The 17,952-nt window shown below is 45.6% G+C and overlaps 1 protein-coding gene across 1 annotated transcript; it reads right to left on the reverse strand.

The window, feature by feature from the left end:
- Positions 1 to 1,380: 1,380 nt before the first annotated feature.
- Positions 1,381 to 17,612, reverse strand: STYX (serine/threonine/tyrosine interacting protein). The gene is made up of 11 exons (XM_084521549.1): positions 17,418 to 17,612; positions 8,891 to 8,923; positions 8,028 to 8,081; positions 6,848 to 6,945; positions 6,094 to 6,154; positions 4,735 to 4,771; positions 4,161 to 4,200; positions 4,012 to 4,062; positions 3,331 to 3,403; positions 2,274 to 2,367; positions 1,381 to 1,887 (listed from the first exon to the last, which is right to left on the reverse strand). The coding sequence occupies exons 1-11, from the start codon at positions 17,472 to 17,474 to the stop codon at positions 1,814 to 1,816; spliced, it is 672 nt and encodes a 223-aa protein (XP_084377675.1). The 5' UTR covers positions 17,475 to 17,612; the 3' UTR covers positions 1,381 to 1,813.
- Positions 17,613 to 17,952: the final 340 nt, after the last annotated feature.

Raw genomic sequence — 17,952 nt, forward strand, 5'->3', positions numbered from 1 at the left:
CTTGTAGCCAGCAGCAGTCAGGGAGCTGTACAAAGGAGGCAGCCCCAAACTCTGCACTACAACCAGCTGGTAGTGCTGTGGGGTGAGGCAGCAGGGAATTTATTTCCCAACAACCCCAGAAGCATTCCTTTACAGAAGAAGTTTGTAACAGGTCTCTAGCCCTCACACAGGAAGAGCTCGGGAGGGACTGTCCCTCTGCGAGCCTTCTGGGGAGCTGCAAGAGAAGGCAGAGGCTCGGTGACTAAGCCAAGATCAATAAATCACAGGCGTGGTCAACGTGCCTTGAATACACAAAGGCAGAAGTCCTCTATGAAGTAAACAGGCAGTCCTCAGCAAAAGGCAGCCTCTGAAGAGATCCTCACAGCAAGTACAAAGCGACATCACTGCTCAGATCCATGCAGGCTGCTCCTTCTGAGGGTGACAGCACATCAGCCTTCTGCGTGCAGCTCTATCAGAGTACAGGGAAGGAAGCTGGCTGCTCAGATCCCCAAATGCCTTCTGCATTGATTAAACTGCCTTGAGCCCACCTATTCGCTGTTAAAATACAGCCTAAAGACAAGATTTCCCACATACACCACTTCTAACAGCTTTGCCATTTGCTCAGTCAACACGCTGCTCTAAAGGAGCCATCGTTTCTTTCATATTTTTTATGCAATTGACCAACTGGCAAATAAAGCAGAAACATAAAACTGAGACTGCACTTACATTGTGAGCAGCTGTCAGAGCTACTGAGAAGGGGGAAGAGCTAAAGCTGCACAAACTCCCTTAGCAACTCCCAGTCTGAGAACGTTAAAACACTGATAAATGTGTGGCCTTAATCATCTCTTCAATTTAGAAGAGCCACGGGGAATCCTTTTGGTCTTGATACTGCTGTGGTCACTGCTTCAGGCACCAGTTTTCAATACTCACCCATTTTTTACCTCAAATGATGCAACTCTTGTCTTATGCTGGGAAATTCTTCAATACCAGTCTGAAAATGCACTATTCTAGTAGACAACTCAACCACACTGGTTGTTCAGCTTCTTAAACAAGTGATTTAACAAGCAGCTGTTTAATGCTAGCTGAAAGAATTCAGTCTGTGTGAAGTGTGTAAAGTTGGTAGCTGCTTTCTGTATTTAGTAAACTAGCCATGTGCTAAGTTATCAGTACTCTGGTAAATTAACTTGCATAAAGCAAGTAGAGATTTTCAGAACAGTTTTCTCTTAAGTTGGCCTCAGTGTCAGCCTCAAAATAAGTCAGTATATAATGAGATTTTACACCAAAGTAAAGAGTTAATACTGAATAGATCGCTGCTGTCGCTCAGTTGCCAATAGCAGCACACAGTGTGGCTTGTAAAGCTCATTTCTATGAGCGTGATCATAACATAGTGAGAACAAAGTGAGTTTTAGCAAATTTTTTCTTTACTAAAGTCTCTTGTTATAAATTACACAAATAACTTTATAAACAAATCCCCCCCCAGCTTGCATTTTGTTTAAAGTAATAACTTTATATCATACAAATAAAGAAATTTCAAGTATGAAAAGTGCATTATTGCAATAATACCTCTTTGCAAGTCCAAAAATCTTGGTTTAGAATAAAACTGTAAAGTGTAAAAAAGGAGTAAAACAATCAGTGCCATCTATTCATTCAAGAAGTCCAACATCTTAAAAATGATGCTTAGTGTGTTGCAGAGGCAGATTTGCATCTGAAAGCAACATGTAATTGAAAAGAAGCTATGTGTGTGTTCATCGGTTTGCATTATTAATTTTTTCCCCTAGTTTTCTTCACCTTTCTTGGCAGGAATTCACAATACAAACAGTGCTGTCCTCAGGTATCATCCGTTCTGTGCTGCTGCCACTTGCATGGTACCAAGTTCTTCGTCCTCTTCGTGCATTCGCTTTAAACTTCCTACAAAAAAGGAAAAAAAAAAAAAAAAAAAAGAGGATAAATATCAGCTGTAATAATACCCATCTGTGAGCAGGGCTACAGGACAGCTGTTACTGTTTTCTTTGAGGAAGTCAACCCTTAAAAGGGGTCAACATTCAGTTTCTGGGACAGGCAGTTGCTTATAGCACTCTTCTTCCCTTGCTTTCCTCCACAACAAAGAGAAATTTCCTAGAACCCACTATTTTGGGGCTCCCTTTGCATCTCCCCCATACTTCATTCTTCTATTTGAACAGAGCTTGCACATCAGCTGCAGCCACCTCCTTCCCAAAAGTCTGAGATTTACTGCCCCAAATGTCACCTACAACCCCAGGCTAAGCAGGTGAGATCACACAGAAGAGGTTTCTGACCTGTAGTACCAGGTGGAACAGAGAGGGATCTCTCCAGCTGCAGTGGTGACATCATCTGGATGGTTAATTTTGCTAGATAGATGGCTTCATATTCCTGGGGAAAAAGTGATACATATTGCTATTTATTTTTATATAATGCTTTGTAAGGAGGAGAAGGACTAACTCAGAGTTCAGGACACATCAGAGGGTATTTTACAGCAAGGCAGAGATTTTAAAGGAGTGTTGTTTTGACACGAACAACAAAAACCACTAGGAAGGCAGAGCAAAAGAAAACCCACAGGGTGACAAGAAATGGCTTTAAGAAAGAGAGAACTGTCATCAGAAAAAAATCCCTGAGAATGTTTAGAGAACTTCTTGTTCCCAGCAGGCAATTCAGACAGCAGAAGCAAGCCAAACTGAGAATATAGCAACTTCAGAGATTTGTTACAAGGACAAACCACACAAGGACTTCAAGTTGTGTTCCGCTGACCCATCACGCCTGTTACTACACAGCAACTCCTCACTAGGGATTACTTAAAAACACACACACACACTCAGGAGACATTTAGTCATCTCGCTGCCAGCCACTTAAGTAACAGCGAGAGTGCAAATCTATTTCACCACACTACCCTGATGTTTGCTGACCACGCACCCAACAGGCTCCTGGAATATGATAAAGCAATTTCGTGGCATTTAAGGTTTGCTGTTTCATACCTGTGAACTTCATCGTCTATGAATGCAAGCATCAAGAAGCATCACGGATGTGTGCTAAAATATCCACTTCACACTTTCCTTAGCCACCAACGAAGCTGTTTCAGAGCCTCTTGATCACTACACAACACTGAATTTTCTTTTTTTCTTCCATTCCTGGGTTTGCTTTGTCTGAAGCTTATGCCTAATGAATTAGGATACCCACTCATCTTCCTCCCAGGCTCTGCTATAACAACTTGTGACATTTACTTGAAGCGTATCTTTACAGTAAATGCTAAACCTAAATAGAAACAATGGCTCTGGAACAAGATGATTCATCAAATGGGTTTTGAGCTACGACCAGTAAAACCGAAGAACAAAACATCACCTGAAGTTGATGGACAAATCCAGCATTAGGATTAATACAGAATCTTCTTTCTTGAACGTAAGTAAATGCATCCCTTAACAAGAGAAGGAGAGAGAAAATTCTTCAGTGGAAAACAGACCGTGACAAAGCCATCTGTGATTTCATGAGCATTTCTTCAGGTTATCAGTTCTTAGAAAATATGCAGCCTTCTCAGAATCGGTTTGTGTAATTGAAATTGTCTGGGCAAAACAGGAGGCAGCAGTTGCAGCATGCTCTTTGCCCACCCCCACCTCCAGTCTTCTGCTTGCTGGCCTGCTTTCAACATGCTGCTTAAAACAGCCTCTTGGGGCCTCTCCTATAAAGTCTAACAGCGAGGCATCAATCTGTGTAGGCTGGCATCCTGTTCCCATTCACAGCAGGTACCTGCTTCTTCACGAAATGCTGAAAACAAACCTGCAGTGGGAAGAAATGGAATAACCTGCCTCACCCGAAGTCTTCACTCAGTCTCAGTGGGTGACAACTGGCTGATGTGACAGTACAGGACTGCTCACCTTCCCTCCACAATTATTATTCATTTACACTGCTTGAATTAAAACAGCAATACCTACAGATATATCAGACTCTAGGTAAGCACTCTTAGTGCCTTTTGAGAGGAATCATTAACTACATGACCGTGCAGTACTGTCCATACTCTGGTCTTACCTGTACTTCACTCCAAATGTTTCCATTATGTATGCAATAACTAAGGCAGCACTGAAATAAAAGACAAAAATAGAAATCAGTAGAATACATTCCAATACATTCTAAAAAATATTTTTAAAAATTTCTAAGCAGGATGGGTAGTTTCCTACCTTCTAGAAATCCCTGCGTTTCCATGGACAAGAACTTTTCCTGAGGAAGACAAAAACCAAAACCACACTGGTATTAACTGAGGAAAATCCTGTGACATGTAGTTTTTCCTTGCTATGAACAACTACACAGCAGCAAGGTACATCCTAAGAACAACATGTGTGTTTTAATTCACTCTAGATTGCTAACTAGACTCTGTCCATTACTGCCCCAGGGATACGGAAGCACAATCTTTTGCTCCTCTGGGGATTTTGAGTAACAGAATCTCCATTCTAGGACTGCAACGCAGTCCCTACATTAGGGAAGAGACAAAACTCATTCCCACACAAACACACTTGCGTTTAAAGTGACAAAAAAAAAAAAGATACATTAAGAAGTTTGTTTTCCATTTGGAGGCAAGAGAAAAAAAAAAACACTTTACTCTGAATTTGTACAATTCAGCTCAAGTTGAACACAATTAGCCTCCCAAATTCAAGAAAACCTCATACTTAAGAGCGCGTTATACACGCCACCAACCTAGCTATAAAGCTTTAACAGCAATGCAGTAAATGAAGGGAAAAGTGAATCTGATTTTACCTCCACTTTGTAAACTTCCATCAATAAATTCTTTAGTCTAAAAAGAGAAAAAAAATTACAAGACTGAAACATTCAGATTATTCTAAGTGTTACTACTACTTACATTTAAGTATTATAGAACTTTTTATCAGTCTTTCTACAAAGCAACAACTCACTCTGTACAGATTTCAAAGCATCTGGCTGAAGTGATGTCTATTTTTTTTTTGTACTTTTTACTATCCATAAAATGGTCAGTGAAACTTAATGTGAAGCCAGGTGCAAAAATGCTTAAAGATCCATTGTGTGTGCTGTTTACGTTCATTTTGTGTCATGTTATGCCATTATAATAAAAAAGTGGCTTCCAGACGTCTTGGTTAACAGTTTGAGGGCAGGAAAAAAAACACATACATCAACAGAAATGGGGCATAGATCACACTACTGATGCCCGTGTCTTCTGAAAAGTTCTCCAATGATATTTTCAGTAAAAAAAGCTGGTCTCATCAGTCTACAAGTGGAGACATGATCTAGAAAGGTCTGTGAAATACTACCATGTTTAGATGAAAAGCAAGAGATAGATAATTTATTGTGGGGAAAGCTCCAATCAGACTCTTAAAAATATGCCAATAGAAATATTAAGATGTCAGTAACTGGGATTTGCAAAGGATGCTTTAGTCAAATGGCATCGTGCTTTAGAAAAGCTGCAAGCCATCACTTAATTTGCCACCTTCTGCAAAAACGTGACCACCTCTGCTATATGAAGTGAAGCCAGAAAAGCTTTTTTTTTCCCCTTTGAGTGGGGGAAGGAAGAAAATGCTTTTGCTCTGTAGCAAACCAACCTCAAATAGAGATACAAAAATCACAGATCAAACCTTTAGTTTTGAGCTATTTCCAAATCTGACTATGTCATGTGTACTGTTTAGTTTTAAGTTACCTTTTAAGTCCTCTACATGAGCATGTTTCAAGATGCTATAAAACTTACCCACACCAGCTAGTTTCCACGTTCTGTTTAATTTACATCTCTTGTATCAAATACTAAAATAAATTCTTGGGAGATAAAAAAAAAAAAAAAAAAAAAAAAAAAACTCTCTACAGGCTAAGGGTTTCCAAAATAAATATTAGCTTCTCATAACCTGTCTTCTTTTGGGACCATAATACAATACAGCTCTTACAATTCTGCCTCTGTTTCTATGCTTGTAAGAATGATTTAATCACCCGTACTACAGTGGCAATAAAAAGGTCACTTATGAGTTCTCAACCCTGCCACCTGCCTAGGAATGTGCCTCAGGCTGGGCTTCCCACACCTGGAACTAAGCGTGTTAGCTCACACAAATCTCACTGGAGAACTCTGTTCCCAACCCATTCACGTTCACAAATACTCACCATAGGGAAAAATCGTATTATATTCTCAACTGGATTATCTGCAATATCCAGGACTAAATACCTGCAATGAGAACAGTTGCTATGAGTACACAGTAACGCTTACAGCTGACTCAGCCCTGCGACAACACTCCAACCTGCAGAAGGAAGCCAACACTACCCACGTGGCTTTACTCTCTGGTCCAAACTCCAGAACTACTCCGAGCAAGCAGCCTTCTGGGCTGTCCTTACAAGGAAGCAAGTGAGGAACCTTCTCCAACATCCCCAGACAAAAATCACCCCTGGGGGTGGAAGAAATTCATAAATGCTGGGCTACCAGCGACACAGCTGTGTTTGAAAGCAGCACACTGGGTACTCACATCCTCACCATCAGTACGTGAGTAAGGGCCACATTCTTTTCTGGGGCTCTCCGTGCAGCTTTTTCAGAGGTAGCCATTTTCTGATCAAGTTGCCTCAAGTGTTTTATCGACAGCAAAGACTACACAGAACTAACAACCTCATAACTTAAGACAGTTACTGGACACTAACAGATACTTTTCATTTGTGGATTTGCTTATGTCTGGAGTTTAGCATGATGAAGAAACTCTAAAGCCTGGATTTAAGAGTCTTTGAAAAATATGATAAGGTGTATAAATAGTTTTGACAACGTAAAAATAACCAGAAAGAACACACAAAAAGAAATATCTCATTACTAGCGTGAGGTGTTTAAGAGTAAGTCTTAATTGTTATATTTCTGCACATTATGCTCATTTCTCACCTAAATAGCTGTTGGAAGTTTGGTTTAATAAAGTTTGCTTCAATGTTTTGCCGTATGCATATTACATGGGTGATTCCATGTTTCTGAAGTATAGGTAGCTGCAGAAAAAAGAAAAACAGATCTTTAAGAACTGAATCCATCTATTACACAGTCATTAAAAGGAAAGCTAGACATAAATATGCAATGAGTTACATCAAGTACTTGAGGAAAATCAGAGCTGGCTTTCCAATATTCACAGCATAGCGTGAAAAATTCTCTTTCAAAAAGGCAAAAACACAACCATTAGGATTTGTAAGAAAAAAAGCATTCCAATGATGAAAGGAAGAGGCAAGAAAGGCATTCAAAAGCTCGTTTGATTTTGCACACCTTCCATTTCTCCTGAAATTGCACGTCTGCATAGGCTATAGCAATTTTCAGCTAGCATTGCTTCTTGCAGGAGCTAGACCATGGAAGGTAAGAGCAGTCAGGCCACAGTGCAAGCTGGCAGATAACAAGCTTTGTTTTTGCTTCTACAATCAAGTCAAGCACTGCTACGTACTTCATTTTTACTGCATAAGTTTCCAATTCTGATCTGTGTTGCAACACTTCAGTAAAGGAAACCGATTGCCTGATCAGCAATGTGCAAGTCTGATTTTTTTTTTTTAATGATTTCTTAAGAAAAAAAATATTTTAAAGCTTAATTATAAAACTCACACACACAAACGTTCCTCACAATTAATTAACATGAAAGTCACTTCAAACCTAGAGTTTGCTCTGGTTTGCAGGGCATAGGTAAAGCCAGTCAGCAGAAATTAAGAGCTTGCACGTGTGTGTACGCATGCATGCACAACTTCAAGCCATGTGAAAAATCAATCAGGACTCTTTTTCACTTTTTTTTCAAGATTAAGGAAAATGCAGTCTTTGCAAAGTGTCAACTGCCCCAGCACATGGCTGCAGTGTTCAGGTTCTCTCTGGAAAGAGGGAGGCATCGCTGCCAGCCCCTGCTTATCCTCCAGGTTTAAGAAACCACCCCATAAAAGCACGATGCCTTGCTTCTGCCCAGCAGGAAAGATGTCAGAGAACATAATGTTGCAACCAAATTTATACCTATGTGGATACACACGTGCACTTGACCACATTGCCACAGTAACAAAGCAGCACAGCAAAGTTTCCTTATGAGACACTCCTCTGAAAATCATACCTTGCTTTTCATAGCCGAAGAATATGGGCCTAAAAATAACCCAGGTAGAATTTCCTAGGGGGACAGAAAACAGACAGTTAATACCAACCCAAAATTATCTGAAATCACACATTGCATTCGACCCCACAGGAACAAATAATTCACACGTTATCAAGTGCTGTTTCAAACAGGCCGAGGGAACAAAATCGGTTTGGCAAAATAAAAGCAGCACGACCTTTGTGCAGGAGATCTTGTTCTGGCACTGGAATTATGTCTGTTGTTTAGACTAAGCTCCAGGTTGGCTGATACCTCTTACCCAGCCCAAGCTGGGTAATTTTTTTTTTTTAAAAAAAAGCTAATTTTAAGCAGTTATCTCCTCCCCAATAAAGACATGAAGGTCTCATACAAAGATTTGGCTGACACAGCAGGAAACTTTTAATTGTCCAGAAGTCCTACATGAGAACAGCTACACCCAATGGGATTTAAGTTAAAAAGCAGAGCTCCAATATTTTTAGTAACCAGTTCCTAAAACATTTATTTGGGGGGATTCTGAAGGAAATTTTTTCTTTTCCTGCACTTGTACAACAGAGACTCAAGCTCACCTTGATGCTAAGCCAGCAGCCCTCTTCCCCCTGCCACTAAACCCCTTGCTACCTGTAGTCCCTGATGGAACAACTGGAATCACATTAATCCAGGGGTGTCTGAGATATTAAACCTCTGTCCTTCCTCCACTGGAGGAGCACATCTCCCCCACAGTGCTCCCTGATGCTTTACCCTAAGGACCAGCTGATACCAGCTTTTTTTTGTATGGCTTTCTTTTTTTTTTTCCCCTTTAGAAGGCACCGTGGGTTTTGACTCAAAGGGAAAATTAAAGCATGTCATACCTGCATCTCTCTCCTCATGGGATAGGTCCAATCCTTCAAAATAAAAAGAAAATAATTATATAAGCACACAGGAGGGAAAACAAATCCAGGCAGAGACCTATCCATGCACGTTATAGAAAAGAATGAAGTCTGTTTTCTGCAGCGTGTACGAGCTACCTGCTACCTCTCCAGGCAGACTCCAGTGACACTCGAGGACAAGGCACAGCACTCTTCTGAGAGCGAACGTGCAGAAAAACTCAAGCACCCGACGTCATCAGCGAGGAAGCCTGTGCAGGAGAGCCGGCGTGGTGTATATCCACGGCTCGGCTTTCTGCTTTGAAATGCCTCTAGAGAGGAGAGGAAGAAGGAGGGGGGAAGAAAAAAGGGAAAAGCTTCGGGACATTGTGTATGAGGCACAGAGGGAAGAGTCCTTTGGCTGTTACATTCCCACAGCCCTGAACAAACAGGCACAAGGAAGCAGGCACAGCAGGAGCTCCCTTAAAACTCAGAGCATCTATCTCACTGCCTATACTCACAATGACTTAGCCTTGAATATTCAGGATTTGGCTTTAACAACCCTAGGAAGTCATGTTCTGCATCACCACAGCAAGCCACAAAGAAACAGATTTCCACATTTCCCCACGTGAGGCTGTTACACCGGGAAGGATCCTCACACAGCACCCACAGATGCCGGTGTTGGGCTGCACGAAGGTGATGTCCAACGCCTCCTGCAGGATCCCTGGTCTCCTCGGAGCTACCACAAAGTTCAGCTCCAAGTATCCCACCTCTGCAGCGAGGTCTTGAGGGCATTGAGTAAGATCCAAGCCCTCAACCCACAGCTTTGCCCACCTCAGCACCCACAACCACAGCAACAATTTCACAGTCAGCCCATTTTCAGAAGGATACGCAAGAAAAATCCAGTGCTTCCCCCAGCCACACACACACACACACACGGGGAGGCTTTGCTAGCTCTTGGTAGGGAATTAGAAAGGATTTTAGTATCAGGAAAGTTATCCTGGAAGCCACTTGGATTGAATCTAGGGCAGCGTTTCTGAGAAAGCAAACAAACATGAAGCCACTCAAAACAATTCCCTGAATACTACGGAAAATAGTAGTACAAACAGGGACACAACACCACGCTGAAACGGTCTCTGGTACAGACAGAGGGCCAGCTAAGCTGCTCTTGTGTGTTCCAGCTGTAATAATAAAAGCTCCTGATAGCAGAACGTAGAAATCCTGTAACAAAGGGATGATATTTAAGGAACTGTCTCCTTTGAAGGTTGACCCAAGCATGTTTTAGCATAATCCCACTGCCTCACTGCATATCCAAAAGCATAATTTATTCACTAATATGCAAGGAAGTCCCGGTTTTGTCCAAGTATGAAAACAACATCATGAGGAATAACTTCTGAAGAGCTTAAGTTACGCTCCAGGAGCCCACAAGTGCCAAAGTGGGTTTACTACTCTATTTATGCACTTGGGGAATTCAGAAGTCTTAGTCTGGAGCGTAATGAAAACACAAATTCGTCACTACTTTGGTCAAGGGGCCTTAATGTGTTAAAAATACTCCTCTCAAATGCATCTGAAGCAGGAAATTGGGTTAGTCACAAAAGCTGTAAGCTGTGCACAATAAGTAGGCAAGAATTTAGCAGTACGTAGTCCAAAGGAAAACAAAACCCAAAGGGCAACAGATGCCACAGATGTTCCCAACACGAAAACACGGCGCTGTTAGCTCCAGACATCAGCCACCAGCGTTTTCCAAAGAGCCCAAAAGGTACAGCTCGCAAGGATTTTAGTCTGCAAAACAAATATCTGAAAGATGGCATCGGAGATTTAAGTGTTTTCCTTCTGCAACGACACAAACTAAGAGCGATTCTGCTGATTGCCTGACAGCCCTTACAGGCTTTTAAAATTAACAACGCAAGATTATTCAAATGGCATGCAAAAGGCCCTGAAAAATCTATCAGCGTAGCCTGAACACGAGCAGAGGTCTCATTTTAAGGAGTTCATTTATTAACCATGCTCTCCACGCTGCAGCATCCCGAAGGCAAACAACAGCTGGAAGTTTCCCTTTATCAGACTGAAGGGATCTTTGATGCTTGGGAGACAAAATGGAAAGAGGGAATGAAAATAAGATAACGATAGGCAAACGAAAGGGTGGGGGCTACTGTGGCACTTCGTACTGCCTCCACGTGGAGCGAAGAGCAAGAGAAAAGGGAACGAAGCACATTTCGAAGCCCTCCCTTCCCCACCTACAGCCAACCCCTAGCTGGAATAAATTCAAGATATGAACAAACGGGCAAGATTTTGCCTATGCTGCAGACAGCTTCCCAGTAGCCACCCTCTAAACTACACCACCAAGAGTTACTTTGCCAAGAGTTGTGTTATTGATGTGTTTTGCCATAGCTGTACCTGTTCTTTAGGAGACCATTTTCATGGAAGAAAACGTTGACATGGCACTGATGTGTTCAATGCATGTATGTGTGTGGATTTTTTCCAGCAAGAGCGACCTAGGACTTCAATAACATGAATTTTCAAGTTAATTTAGCAGCCTTGACGTTGAGCCTTGTCCATAATCAATACCTGCAAGGGGAACTGTGTGGTTTTAAACACAGCTCCACAACTCACCCCACAGAATTGAAGGAGGCAGTGAAGTGGATACCCAGCGTGGTATCACTTAGCAGCTTCCTAACCCGTTAGAAGACCCCCTAGTTTTCACACACAACACATATTTAAAAACTTTCCTGACTGCTCTGGGAGTCTGACCCTTTTCCAATACTCAGGCAGCTCTTTTACTGTGAGCAGCATTGTGTACCTCTCTGCACAGATTCCTCATCGTAATCCATCACAGCAAGACTTAGGATTGTTTGTTCCTCACCTACATCAAGAATCTAGGGCTATCAGGATCCTCCTGCCTACATTTATTTCCATGTCTAGTGGTATCTTCATATAGGCTATAAAACTCAAAGCGCCTCCTCCCAGCCTGGTGCAACCTTCCTCCAGTTTGTGGAATTAAAGCTGAAGACAAACAATCCGGCAACGACAGCCCCACGTCCTGCTGAGCTGCTTCGGGTCCTTTATCTGCTCTGACCGAGTGATCTCTTGCCTATAATCTCGTACCGCTCTCTGCAGGAAAAGAAGATTACTGCTGAACAGAGCAGTCAGGAGATACGATCATTTTAACTGCCAACACTGCTGCTGCTCCCCCTGGCAGCCTGCAGCGTGGGTCGTGGACGGGTCCAATCCCCTGCCTCGACGGTCATCCTGACACAAAAAGCTTCACGCTTAATTCTGTGGAAGTCTGAAGTCTCCCAAACGCTTTGCTTTTCCACCATCTCCTCATTCCTCTCTCCAGAACACTTTACCTGAGGTCCTACACTTCAAAAGCAGAGCTTTGTCAGGTGGGAAAGCCTGACTGGGTGGCAGCTAGGAAGCTGATAACACTCCAATCCTCCAGCTCTGCCTGGCTTCTGCATTCCTTTTCTTCCAAGACCACTTCCACAGGCCGACAGCTCACCGCAGCTCTTCAAGGCTGAGGTTTGTTCTTCTTCCCCTTCCACTTCAACTCTTCCTTTCCTAGCTGGTTACCAGGAAGCCTGGAAATGCGTTCACTGAAGGCCTGCACAAAAATGAAGCTTGCCACACTGATGGACTTTGTAAAGTGCAAAGAAGCAGAATAAACTATTACTGAAAAAATCATGAAATGTTAAAGCAGTAATAGAACACACTCAACTGCAATGTTGCAGAAAGAAAATAGATAAAGTCCTGAAAGCATATTCGAGAAAAACACTTGAATATTACCCCAGCCTACCATATCTATCACCATGAAGCAGGTTACTCTGAGGGACTCAAAATTAGCTAAAGCCAGAAACGAAATCAGAGGCTGTGTCTTCAGTTCTGGTCATGCTTCATGATCTCAGACACAGTTATTCTGGTTAGAAACATAAAAGAGTATATATATATTTTTCCCCAGATGAAAATATAGTGCAGATATATAAATGGAGCAAATTAAACCCCCTCTTTTTGCTCGGAGAAGCCACATTCACACCACTACTGAGACAGGGGTAGCAGTGAGGAGGGGCTTTGGCACTCTGCTAATGCAATGGAGCGCCCAGCTGAAGGCATGGGCACTGCCAGCCGATGGTCACCACGCTCAGGGAGCTGACACGGTCCCAAAAATCATCTATTTCTACATGAAATCCCTGCTCCAGGTCCCCACAGGAGGGACACAAGGGTGACAAGGCCGGCTGGCAGGGTGGGCACAGCCACTTTTCGGCACGGCCAGCTGAAGGATGGGTTTTGGTGCCATGGCCAAGTGGCCCCAGGTGGCCAGGGCTGGGATGCTGTGCCCAAAGATGTTTTGGGGATGTTTGTGAGCAGGAGCTGCACCACGGGAAGCCCTTCTCGTACAGACATCGGTGCTTTTGAAGACACGAGGAAATGCAAAAGCAGGAAGGCGGGGAGAAAAAACAACCCGGACGGGAATGACAGAGCACGCAGAGGAAGGAAGAAGAGCACAACAGGAAAATAAAGGTGGTGTCAGCAAAGAGGACCACGAGCCACAAAAATGACAAAACGGGAGACTAAATGGTAAGTGGAAGCATAAAATAGACGAGAAACATTCGTTTGAGTTTGTCCCATTCTGTATCTTTGGGCCAAAAGGCCTCCAGGAGCCTCCTGAACACCGATTTTGGTGCCCACAACGAGCAGCACCGGCATCTCCCAGAGCGTGGTGTCCCAGCCAAGGGGCAGGGCTGCCACGCTCTTTGGCTTTGTTGTTGCTAGTTTTTATTTATTTATTTTGAAATTTGATTTAAATGGACTCGCACAGAGCCAATCCCATCAGCTCCTCTACACTCCCTGCTCTCCGTTTAAGTTTCCTCTGCTCTGTTTCGTGGGCAGGTGGGGTATATACACTAACACAGGCTTCCTACTTGCTTTAAGGAGCGTGTAGACGAGGAAAATTGCTGCTTTGGTAGAAGTTGAAGACATTTGTTCCACCTTTACATGGCCTGTGCTACCCATGGTTAAAAGCAGTCAGATACAAACTAGTGTCTCAGACTAAATATAGCTGCTGAGACGTGAACGTTTCTTGAAGGAGTCATGTGCTGTGAGAGCTCACTTTTACACGCAGAATAAAAAGGCGAGTTTGATTACTTCGCCAATAGGCTGATCGTTCCACTACAAAAAACACAAATAGTCCTAAAAAAAAAAAAATAATAATCTACGTGGATCATGAATAGTAGTTTACTCAGCCTGCCCGCAAGCAAACACGCCAACGTCTTAACAAATAATTGCGCTGGCAGTCGGTGCCGTGTTCCTGCTGCATACATCTCACCCCTATCATTTTTGGGGTAAGATTTCAAGGGATAACAATAGCCACTGTACTTCTTAACTACCCCAGTCCTTATTTACCTTCTTTCCAAGAGTGCTAAGGTGTCTCAGTGTTCATACAGCAGCACGCACTGCTGCCGGCCTCTTCTGAAGGGTCCCTAGCCGTAGATTTCTATGCTGGGAGAAAAGGACCAGTATTTCCGAAATTTAAGAAAGTTTTAGAGCCCAGCTTGGAAAGCACGCCAGTTTTAGAAAAAGGCACATAAATAAATCTAAGCCTAAGTGGTTTCCATGCTATGTTCAATCGGCATTACTCATCGGGCTTTGACATATTCCCTATCAGCACCCTATAAAACAACGCACACTATTTACAGACATTCACAGCAATTACCAGAAAACCTGGGCAAGAACGAGGAGTTACAGCTTCAATACCCAAACATTAAAACTGGAACAACCCGAGTGGCATACGGATATTTAAAAAAGGAGTTCAGCTTCTAACATGGGCTTGCCAGCACGAGACAGAAGCCGGCGGATCCCAGCCTTCGTTAGCTCACGCTGCAGACCCAGACAATTAGCCAGGCTGCAGGCAGCACGCAGGGGCCAGAGGAAGCACCAAAAAGCGGCGCTGACACACGCTTGCACCGACGCGTGGCGGGCGCCTGTCTGTGCTTGACCTGCCAGGAGCACGTTTTCGCCACCAGGACGAGCCTTAAACACGCAGCAGGTACAGGAACAGGAGTGACACCCATTGCTAGGAGAGCTCCCGACGCGCTTGGGGTCCCTCCGTTGCGGAGATGTTGTTCCTGAGATGTTATCGGGGGAGGAATGCACAGCAGGCACGCGGGGCTCTCTCCATCCAGCAGGCAAATACCACCAGCAAGTCTCAACGCGGCACTTCACAGCCTCCAGCAGGTACTTTTAGACGGGGTCAGTCGATCCAAAATTCAGCAGGTTTTAGTGCTAAGCATGGATTAGTGGTGTTGCAAACCATCCACAGGCCAGGACATCCATCTCTTTTATCTCTGTTTATCTAGAACACCTTCCTGCTGAAGTCAATCCAGCAGCAGGCTCTTGCCACCCTCCCCAGCAGAGAGCCTTGCCCACTCTTACCCTTCCTCGTACCAGCACCACGGCGTGAAGCTGGGCGGTCAACCAGACGGGCTCAAGAATTGGCTTTTTTTGTTTTAAGCCGTCACACAGTTGCTGGTGTCAGTCAGAAGGGAGCTGGCAGCCAGACCACGTTAAAACGACCAGAGTTGTATGTGCTTGTGAGCGGTCCACATCGGGACGTCCACCAGGCGTTCCCCAAATTCTCCCTCCACTGCCCCTTCTCCAACCAACACCTTATAATCAAACCCACCACGACACCACACCACACTCAACCCTCTTCCTAAAAAAAGAGTATTAGGGGGACTCCTCATTGAAGAGCCTCCTCACAGCAAAACAGAAGGGCTGATATTCAGCTCTCCATCAATTTGGAGGCAGAATGACTTCAGTTTCCTGAGACTGCTTTTCCAAAGCATCTTCTCGAGGATCAGGCTGAGGGCCCACAGCTGCAGCCTCTTACCCTTTAAGCAAAGGGTAAAAGCGAAAAAAAAGCAAAAACTTTAAGTTAGAGGTACACGAGCTTAGACATTCTCACACCGGCTGCGACTTTTCTGCTTCCCCAAACACTGTGATAGAGTCAGACACAAATGTGAAGCACTGAGCGCGTAAGGCATATGGTTTTTAAATATAGTCCCTGAAACTCTCCACTACGGACCTGCGGCATTTGAAGTTTTAACGCTGTACTATCGAAAGAGAGATAAGAAATCAAGCAAGAAACAAACCCCACTTTGTGAAGGACGCTGTCTTACAACTCACCTTACTCAGCAAAGTGTAGCAAAACCGACAGTGACCTCTGATTTTAGAACTATTTTAGCCAAACACTCCTTTTTTAGCTATTCGAGTTAGAAGCAGGCTCGAAAAGTCACCCAGCCTAATTTACTTAACCATCTCCAGAAGCAACCTTAGCTAATGGGATTGGTTTCTCCAGAAAGAAAAGATATTTAAAAACAAACAAATTACAAGCCTGGCGGGGCCGCGCGCGATTTGTGTTCAGATCCGAACACAACGATTACAACTTGCTGAAAACAACCGAGGTGATTTGTAAACACTCGCCGAGCCCTGAAGTGGAGAGGGCGTTCAATCATGGCAACAAAGGCGAGAAAGAAGAAGGCAGGTACCCGGCATGCTGAAGGTACTCTTACCACAATAAAAGCACGCAACAACAGCTCCGTTGACACAGCAATAAACCGCGTTGTGTCTTGGATAATATCCTGAAACACAGGGCAGCCTGTGGAGCCGCGAGGAGCTCAGACACCACCAGCTCGTGGCATGGATGTGGTGACATTTTGTGCCAAGTTCTGGATGCCACCAAAGAATCACGCTCGGGGCTGCTTGTGGCACATGAAGACACGCCAACGGCACCCAGGGCAGCACGACGAAGCTGTGCCAAGCCCCGAAATCAGACACCGGCCCGGCTCAGCCTTGGTGGATATTTGCCACCTGCCTCCAGCCGCTGTCACGTCCCGGGGTAGAAATGCCTCCCGAAACGCCAAGGGGCTTGTGGAGAGCCTCGGAGCCAACTGCTTGGAAGGGGACGGGCAGGAGGGGCTCGTTGGTGTGGAGGAGAGGAGGTTGTTGGGGTCTTGGGGCAGGCAGAGGGGCGAGGGAGGATGGGGGGACACCAGAGGCTGTGAGGGGAGCGTTGTGAGGGGACATTGGGGGCTGTGAGGGGACACTGAGGGCTGTGAGGGGACCGTTGTGAGGGGGCTCTGGGGGTTGTGAGGAGACACCAGGGGCTGTGAGGGGACTCTGGGGACTGTGAGGGGACCGTTGTGAAGGGACACTGGGGGTTGTGAGGGGGCTCTGGGGACTGTGAGGGGACCCCGGGGGCTGTGAGGTGTCCCCCATGAGGGGACCCCGGGCCGGGCAAGGACACGGAGCCTCCCAGCGGCGGCCCCCGAGGCCTGCGGGCAGGGCTGGGTGCAGGAACCCCTTCGAGGACCGAAGGAAGGGAGCAGGGAGAGCCGAGCCGAGCCTGGCCGGGCCAGCGGGAAGCGGCCATGAGGAGGGCGGGGAGCGGCCGCAGGGGGCTCCCCTCACCCCCCGGGGGCCTCCCCTTTTCCCTTCACCCCGCTCCGCCGGGCGGAGGCGCCCAGGCCGCCCTTACCTCGGAGTCCTCTTTGGCCTGCGGCAGCGCGGGGAAGGCCGGCTTGGCGAGCTCCATGGCCGGCCGGGCTCTCTCCGGGCGGGGCCGGGGCCGGGCGGCTATTTGGGCAGCGGGCCGGCGGGGGGAGGCTCGGCGGTGGCAGCGGGGGGCGGCGGCGCGCTCAGCCGCTCTCGCCCGGCCGCCATGCTGCTGCTGCTGCTGCTGCTGCTACCGCCTCTTCCCTCCTCCTCCTCCTCTTCTCCTCCTCTTCTTCTTCTCCGCCTCCTCCTCCTCCTTCTCCTCCTCCTCCCCGCCTCCGTCCCGCCCCGCCACAACGGCCGCCCGCTCGCCTCAGGGCTCTCCCCTCAGGGCGCTCCCCTCAGGGCTCTCCCCTCACGCCCGCCGAAGTTTCCCCGTTGCCGGCCCCCGCCGCTTCCATTTTGAGGAGAAATCCCCCTCCTTTGGTGGGTTTGGGCTCGCTGGCTGGTAGAAAAGCCAAAAAGCTGGGGTACGGCTTCGTGCCAGCCCCGCCGCCCTGCCAACAACACCCCCCCCC

The sequence above is a fragment of the Aythya ferina genome, assembly GCF_964211825.1.
Source record: "Aythya ferina genome assembly, chromosome: 5".
In the NCBI taxonomy this organism is placed as follows: Eukaryota; Metazoa; Chordata; class Aves; order Anseriformes; family Anatidae; genus Aythya; species Aythya ferina.